Genomic DNA, 9,008 nt, shown 5'->3' with positions numbered 1-9,008 from the left:
GGTCATAGATTAAGTGTCAGTTATAACGGGGATTTCAAGGAACTTTATGAGAATGCAAGGTGTGCTATGTGTTCACAAAGTAGTACTACGTCTCTCTAGGTTTATTAGTCCTTATTGTATTTTGGGTCAAAGCTTGACCATATATTTGATTAGCAAAAAATTAATGCATGCCACAGATAAATAATATTATGGAATTTGAATTTGAAGGTAATTTTCAATGATATTATTTTTTATACATATAACTTATATTTTATATCAGTTAAAATCATGGTGGAAATATGATTCAAAATACGACGGGACCAGTAAATCAGGACGGAGGAAGTACTTCTTAAACTTCTATGCATGTTGGATATTAGATTGGCTATAAATGATATGGCAACATTATATAGGCAACAACTGACTTACAACCATGCTCTAAGGCAAAAAAAGGTGCATACACGTCAAATCTCATATCAATAGTGTAATTTACTAGCATCCTTTTACTTTTCGGACAAGGAGAAAATAAAAAGATGGATTGGTAGCATTTAGCAAGGTAGTCATCACATCCAAACCAACCAAATAATTGATCCCAATGTGAAGTTTACAAACAAGGGGTAGAAAAATGCGATAGGGCCCAAAACATGTAGGCTAGTAGCATTTCGGTAACACGGCACAATTGATCAGTTCCAACACGCGTGAGGATGGAACTTTGGTCTCTGTTCTCAGAAGCAGGCGTCCAAGAGACAACAGCAGCAAAGCGCGGCCAGGCTGTTGGAACAATATCATAAGAGAATCATGAGATATAATCAAGGCGAGTTTCTAAACAAAGAAAAAAAAGAAGAAAATTACTAAATCGACAATAATTAATACGAATCAAAAGGATTGCTATAACCACATATCCAAATGTTGACAGATTTGTACAAAACGAAGATTATACAACTGAGAAGTGGGTTCGTTCCACCTTACATTCTTGTTCTTTTATTGTAAAGACTAGTACTCCCTCAGTTAATACTGATGTTCATATTAGGCATGATATTAATTATTGAAGGGTGCTAAACATGTTTAACACTGAACACCGGAGTGACTTAAACCATTGGATAGGTGCGGTTGAACGCATATAACCTGTTGGACCTCTGTAACTCGCTCTTTATATTGGGAGAAAATTCCTTATTTGACACTATCTTAAAATCTGCTTCCTTATTTGACACTGAAAAAGTTTTTCTTCTTTATTTGACACAAGTTCTAAATTTTATTCCCTATATGACATTTTCGTCCATTTTAAGCCTAAATGACACCTGAAAAGACTCTTTTGCCCCTCATGTGGTATGTGTATGGGGGGCAATAGCGCACACACGCAGCATCAATGCGAAAGCAGAAGCACACATGCATCAACACATACACATGCACCAACACACACGCACGCACACACACACACGCACACTCACACACACGTAGCAACACACACGCACGCAGCACACACCCACATACACACACACACGCAGCAGCACACACGCAGGCATCACATAGGCACGCAACAACACACACACGCGCACGTACACACGCAGTAGCAAACACACACGCAGCAGCACACATGCACACACACATGCAGCAGTAGCACACATGTGCGCCTGCACCCACACACGCAACAGCATACGCACGCGAGCACACATACCACATGAGGGGCAAAATCGTCTTTTCAGGTGTCATTTAGACTCAAAATGAACGGAAGTGTCGTATAGGGAATAAAATTTAGGACTAGTGCCAAATAAGGAAGAAAAACTTTTCCAGTGTCAAATAAGGAATCAGATTTTAAGACAGTGCCAAATAAGGAATTTTCTCTTATATTGGAATTCAATATAGAATACAGAAATAGATATAGAGGAAAGCCATTTATTGCCACAAATTGCAAGTTCCCGCTAATTAGGCTAGTTATAGTGGAAGTAACTTAGGTAGTAACATAGCGCACCTCGAGAATTTTTTGCTTATGTGACAAGTAGTTAATGAGAAGTAGTAACATAATATGTTACTGTAACATAACGTTTTTCAAGACAATATGAGTCTACAAGCTATTAAATGAGGCCACATATGACACTAGTATTATATTACTTTGTACTATAAAGATAGTAACTTAGACTAGTGTCATGCATATGACACTAGTCTAAGTTACTCCCCACTATCTGTATGTACGACAGACGACATTGGTGCTGGCGGGCGCCGGGCGCCGTCTACAAAACACCAGATATTGGTCAAGTGGGGGGAGGTGGGCATATTCCAAGCAATCTGTAGAGAACCAATTATCGTAACACCAGCACATGGTCGCATGTGAAATGCTGAATTTTATACTGCTCTAGAACACTTCACAGCAAATGAATTTGGACGATTTCCAGCTTTTGCATCTTGTCCGTCCGCCGGCCGCCGGAGAAGATATCATCATCATGAAGATCATATACTTCGATCGTCAAGATATCTATGCCGATATCTTCTCGGTTATGGAAGCTACCGCTCTTGATCTCATCAATGAAATCTCCGGGTATATATGAATATCAGGTACGAACAGGTAGGATTCGTACGTCCCGTTTGACCGAGATTAATCATAGGCGCGCCCTTTGCCATTAATTTGCGATTGGCACGTCCTGGAGGTCTCGCCGTTTCCACGGTACAGTAGCTCGCGCGTCAAGTCGCCGTCCCTACCCATGGAAACGTGCGCGGAACGAAGCCTAGCTAGCTAACTCGCCGGCGGCGACCCGGGCTGATCTGAGCCCAGCTATACCTAAGTTCCTAACTCTTTGAACAACTACGTAGTTTGGATCGAAATTAAGAGAGAGGAAGTGCCGTACGTACCATCCTTGCATGAAGGAAGGCCCGCTGTTCTGCTGCTGCTGCTGCTGGGGCGGGTAGCCCTGCTGGCCGTATCCGGCCGGCGGGTAGCCCTGCTGTGGCGGCGGGTAGCCGGCCGGAGGGTACCCCTGCGGCGGGTAACCTGGAGAATTGAAGGTCCACGCGCCACGCAAGGTCAATTCTGTTCAGCAGTCGGGCAAAAGGTAGAAGGAGAAGTTGATGGAAGGAGGCTGTCATACCTTGCTGCGGCGGGGCGCCGACGGGCGCCTGCTGCTGGCCGTAGTAGCTCATCTCCTTCCGGCCGGGGGTTTCTACTTTCTGGTCGGTCTCTCGCGCTGGCGCTGTGCAGTTCTACGGCTTGTGTTGGGCCGAGTGGTTTTATAAAACGCGCCGGGAACGTGACTGACCTGGCTGGTGGGGCCGTCTCCACATGTACGTAGCCTCGGGCGTTCGGGGTGGACTTGTCGCTTCCCGCGTACTACGTACCTGCCTGCCTGGCTGCTGCGACGACCACGACTAAGTTTGGTGAGAAGGCACAAAATAAACGAGGCAGCTATGCATGTACGTATGTCCTCATCAGATCCGGTTTTTCTTGGTCGTAGTGCCTGACAAACTTTATTAACGCCGGTCAAAGTTTTGCTTCTGGAGCTCAACATAATGAAGTTTTGGTGACAGAGTTGACCCAGCACAGTTGATTTGACCATAGCGTCCCTTTTAGCATCTCGAATCTCGATCGAGCTGCATATATGGGTATTACTCCCTTCATTCTGAATTATTTATCTTGAATTTGTCTAGATACAGATGTATCTAGACTTTTTTTAGTGCTAGATACCTCCGTATCTAGACAAATTTAAAACAAATAATTCGAAATAGAGGGAGTAGTCAATAGCAAAAACAACTAGAAGCACACATCGATCGTGCCGAGGAATTAGCGCAGGTTGCTGGCAGATTTGACCGAGCGACGGTAAGGCCCTCTCAATTAGCGATGAAAATGGAGTGGATTTTTTTTTTACTTTTCCAAAGGAAAAATAAAGATGAAGAGAAAATATGAAAATGAAAATGGGAATCTATAAACCAAAAATGGAAATAAATTTTTTATGTAAAAATGAAAACAAAAACATAATAGTGTTTTCCAATGAAACAAATGTGGAAACAAAAAGTTAATATGAAAGTTCCATTTTTAGTATAGGGCTATGACTACTTTGTAGTTCAACTATCAAACAACATACACTGACACAACAAGCAGAATGCATCATTTGAAGCCTAACTTCTACTATCACATACTTCCTCCGTTCCGAATTATTTGTCACGGGTATTGATGTATTTAGATGTATTTTAGTTCTAGATACATTCATTTCTGCGACGAGTAATTTAGAACGGAGGGAGTACATACTAAACTTGACCCTATACACAATTGTTCAATATTATTATAATACTATGTTAAATTACTAATATCTTTCTCTAATAATAAAGCATGGATTGAGTATGTCGGGTTCACCATAGTGACTTTTTTTTTGCAAAAATGTCCCTCTTATTTTAGGTATTCAACCCACAATCATACTCACAAGTCACCCCGAACCGGAAAGAAAAAAAATTAGCCCAACTCGAATTGCAGCGCGCACGAAACCCCCCTCCCATGGATCCTTCTCCATCTCCAAAGGGAGCACCTACAAATCTCATCTCACGTTCGACACCATGGACCAGGATGCATCAGTCCCTGCAGATCTGAGCCGCCTCCCCCATGCCGGTGTCGGACGGATATCAGGTGACATGCACGTTTACATGTCACCGTGTGTTTTGCGGTCGGAATTCAAATTTAAACATTGCGAAAAAATCTGAAAAAAATCATGCATGTTCACAACACATATTAAGATGCCCCTAAAAAATTCAGATCAAAATTTGAAACATACATCGAGAAACGAAAAAGTGAAACTCAGATGGCAATAGTCTACAGAGAACCATTCGCGAACTATTCATGACATATTTCTCTTTTTTGTTTCTCGATGTATGTTTCGAATTTTGATCTGGATTTTTTAATGGTTACCTTAATATGTGATGTGAACATGCATGATTTTTTTAGATTTTTTTGCAATGTTTAAATTTGAATTCCGACCACAAGGCACACAGTGACATGCAAACGTGCATGTCACCTGATCTCTGTCTGCCGGTGTTGTGTCGCATCCCCTTGCGCTGGCGTTCCGCCCACCCCTCGCCTTCCTCTGCTCAAGGCCTCCCCGCCTTGCCTCACGCCTCTCCGGTCGTCATTGATGCGCGACTCCTCCAACTCGGGTCCTCATGCGGTCGCCGCCGCTAGCCTATAGCTCAAAGACTCAGTTATGTCTCTATGGGCAAACTTCTACTCAGTTTTTTCCTAGGAGACGAGAGGTGCGCCCCTCATCCATCTCATAATTACTTATAGTGTCATACTTTGAGCAGCTACTGGATTTTTGAACCTGAAATCTTTCCGCCGTCTGCGCCAACTCATCAGCAAAAAGAAAAATCTTTCCGCTAATCCCCATTGCGTGATTGCGTGAAAGGTTTGGAGGAGACCGTCAATTGGTACTGCCGTTCCATCGGGAGGCGACTTCCCACTGGACACCAAGGGGGGCCATCATGTTCCTGAAACTATTCATCGAGCTTGATGATTAATTTTCCCATGCTATTCACATGAAATAGCATTAGTCCAATTCATTTGATTTTGTAGGCAGGGGGAGGTCAATAGCAAGATTTATGATTTCGCAAGTAAGATGACATACAACTGAGTATGTTGTTTTGACTTTACGATATGAGCGTTCTGCACAAGTATTTCTCATGTTCATGATAAGCATCTGCTCTACTCTAATGTTGCATTAATCAATGTTTCGAACTGACGCATCTAAGGGTATGATAACCTATGATAAAATATTGAAATTATGGACATGTCGATAGTTGGTTATCATTATCAAGCAAAGAGATAGTTTCGTAAAATGTTACCGGTTATCCCAAAAGGTTGATTCATTTACATGCATAGTAAGAAAGTGGCACAAACTGTTTTTGTTGGGTTTCGTAGTAATTTCAAAAAATTTCCTACGCGCACACAGGATCATGTGATGCATAGCAACGAGAGGAGAGTGTTGTCTACGTACCCAACGCAGACCGACTGCGGAAGCGATGACACGACGTAGAGGAAGTAGTCGTACGTCTTCACGATCCAACCGATCAAGCACCGAAACTACGGCACCTCCGAGTTCGAGCACACGTTCAGCTCGATGACGATCCCCGGACTCCGATCCAGCAAAGTGTCGGGGAAGAGTTTCGTCAGCACGACGGCGTGGTGACGATCTTGATGAACTACAGCAGCAGGGCTTCGCCTAAACTCCGCTACAGTATTATCGAGGAATATGGTGGCAGGGGGCACCGCACACGGCTAAGGAATCGATCACGTGGATCAACTTGTGTCAACTTGTGTGTTTAGAGGTGCTCCTGCCTCCGTATATAAAGGAGCCAAGGGGGGAGGGGGCGCCGGCCAAGAGGGAGAGGCGCAGGAGGAGTCCTACTCCTACCGGGAGTAGGACTCCCCCCCCCCCAATCCTATTCCAACTAGGATTCCTCGGAGGGGAAGGGAGAGAGGGGGGCCGGCCATCTTCTCCTAGTCCTAATAGGACTAGGGGAGGGGAAAGAGGCGCAGCCACCTTGGGCTGCCCCTTTCTCCTTTCCACTAAGGCCCATGATGGCCCATATGGCTCCCGGGGGGTTCCGGTAACCTCCCGGTAACCCGGTAAAATCCCGATTTCACCCGGAACACTTCCGATGTCCAAACATAGGCTTCCAATATATCAATCTTTACGTCTCGACCATTTCGAGACTCCTCGTCATGTCCGTGATCACATCCTGGACTCCAAACAACCTTCGGTACATCAAAATGCATAAACTCATAATATAACTGTCATCGTAACCTTAAGCGTGCGGACCCTACGGGTTCGAGAACAATGTAGACATGACCGAGACATGTCTCTGGTCAATAACCAATAGCGGGACCTGGATGCCCATATTGGTTCCTACATATTCTACGAAGATCTTTATCGGTCAGACCGCATAACAACATACGTTGTTCCCTTTGTCATCGGTATGTTACTTGCCCGAGATTCGATCGTCGGTATCCAATACCTAGTTCAATCTCGTTATCGGCAAGTCTCTTTACTCGTTCCGTAATACATCATCTCACAACTAACATATTAGTTGTAATGCTTGCAAGGCTTATGTGATGTGTATTACCGAGAGGGCCCAGAGATACCTCTCCAACAATCGGAGTGACAAATCCTAATCTCGAAATACGCCAACCCAACATCGACCATTGGAGACACCTGTAGTACTCCTTTATAATCACCCAGTTACGTTGTGACGTTTGGTAGTACCCAAAGTGTTCCTCCGGTAAACGGGAGTTGCATAATCTCATAGTCATAGGAACATGTATAAGTCATGAAGAAAGCAATAGCAACACACTAAACGATCGGGTGCTAAGCTAATGGAATGGGTCATGTCAATCAGATCATTCTACTAATGATGTGACCTCGTTAATCAAATAACAACTCATTGTTCATGGTTAGGAAACATAACCATCTTTGATTAACGAGCTAGTCAAGTAGAGGCATACTAGTGACACTCTGTTTGTCTATGTATTCACACATGTATTATGTTTCCGGTAAATACAATTCTAGCATGAATAATAAACATTTATCATGATTATAAGGAAATAAATAATAACTTTATTATTGCCTCTAGGGCATATTTCCTTCAGTCTCCCACTTGCACTAGAGTCAATAGTCTAGATTACACTGTAATGATTCTAACACCCATGGAGCCTTGGTGCTGATCATGTTTTGCTCGTGGAAGAGGCTTAGTCAACGGGTCTGCAACATTCAGATCCGTATGTATCTTGCAAATCTCTATGTCTCCCACCTGGACTAGATCCCGGATGGAGTTGAAGCGTCTCTTGATGTGTTTGGTCCTTTTGTGAAATCTGGATTCCTTTGTTAAGGCAATTGCACCAGTATTGTCACAAAAGATTTTCATTGGACCCGATGCACTAGGTATGACACCTAGATCGGATATGAACTCCTTCATCCAGACTCCTTCATTTGCTGCTTCCGAAGCAGCTATGTATTCCGCTTCACATGTAGATCCCGCTACAACGCTTTGTTTAGAACTGCACCAACTGACAGCTCCACCGTTTAATGTAAACACGTATCCGGTTTGCGATTTAGAATCGTCCGGATCAGTGTCAAAGCTTGCATCAACGTAACCTTTTACGGTGAGCTCTTTGTCACCTCCATATACGAGAAACATATCCTTAGTCCTTTTCAGGTATTTCAGGATGTTCTTGACCGCTGTCCAGTGATCCACTCCTGGATTACTTTGGTACCTCCCTGCTAAACTTATAGCAAGGCATACATCAGGTCTGGTACACAGCATTGCATACATGATAGATCCTATGGCTGATGCATAGGGAACATCTCTCATATTCTCTCTATCTTCTGCAGTGGTCGGGCATTGAGTCTTACTCAATTTCACACCTTGTAACACAGGCAAAAACCCTTTCTTTGCTTGATCCATTTTGAACTTCTTCAAAATTTTGTCAAGGTATGTGTTTTGTGAAAGTCCAATTAAGCGTCTTGATCTATCTCTATAGATCTTAATGCCTAATATGTAAGCAGCTTCACCGAGGTCTTTCATTGAAAAACTTTTATTCAAGTATCCCTTTATGCTATCCAGAAATTCTATATCATTTCCAATCAGTAATATGTCATCCACATATAATATCAGAAATGCTACAGAGCTCCCACTCACTTTCTTGTAAATACAGGCTTCTCCAAAAGTCTGTATAAAACCAAATGCTTTGATCACACTATCAAAACGTTTATTCCAACTCCGAGAGGCTTGCACCAGTCCATAAATGGATCGCTGGAGCTTGCACACTTTGTTAGCTCCCTTTGGATCGACAAAACCTTCTGGTTGCATCATATACAACTCTTCTTCCAGGAATCCATTTAGGAATGCAGTTTTGACATCCATTTGCCAAATTTCATAATCATAAAATGCGGCAATTGCTAACATGATTCGAACGGACTTAAGCATCGCTACGGGTGAGAAGGTCTCATCGTAGTCAATTCCTTGAACTTGCCGAAAACCTTTTGCGACAAGTCGAGCTTTGT

The 9,008-nt window shown here is 43.2% G+C and overlaps 1 protein-coding gene across 1 annotated transcript; it reads right to left on the bottom strand.

Annotated features, from left to right (window-relative positions):
• Window positions 1–447: 447 nt before the first annotated feature.
• On the bottom strand, window positions 448–3,186 carry LOC119316899 (cysteine-rich and transmembrane domain-containing protein WIH2-like). Its single transcript, XM_037591286.1, has 3 exons — window positions 3,057–3,186; window positions 2,821–2,959; window positions 448–747 (listed from the first exon to the last, which is right to left on the bottom strand). The coding sequence occupies exons 1-3, from the start codon at window positions 3,106–3,108 to the stop codon at window positions 702–704; spliced, it is 237 nt and encodes a 78-aa protein (XP_037447183.1). The 5' UTR covers window positions 3,109–3,186; the 3' UTR covers window positions 448–701.
• Window positions 3,187–9,008: the final 5,822 nt, after the last annotated feature.

This window comes from Triticum dicoccoides, chromosome 6A (genome assembly GCF_002162155.2).
Source record: "Triticum dicoccoides isolate Atlit2015 ecotype Zavitan chromosome 6A, WEW_v2.0, whole genome shotgun sequence".
NCBI lineage: Eukaryota > Viridiplantae > Streptophyta > Magnoliopsida > Poales > Poaceae > Triticum > Triticum dicoccoides.
This window is presented reverse-complemented; position numbering and strand designations above follow the sequence as displayed.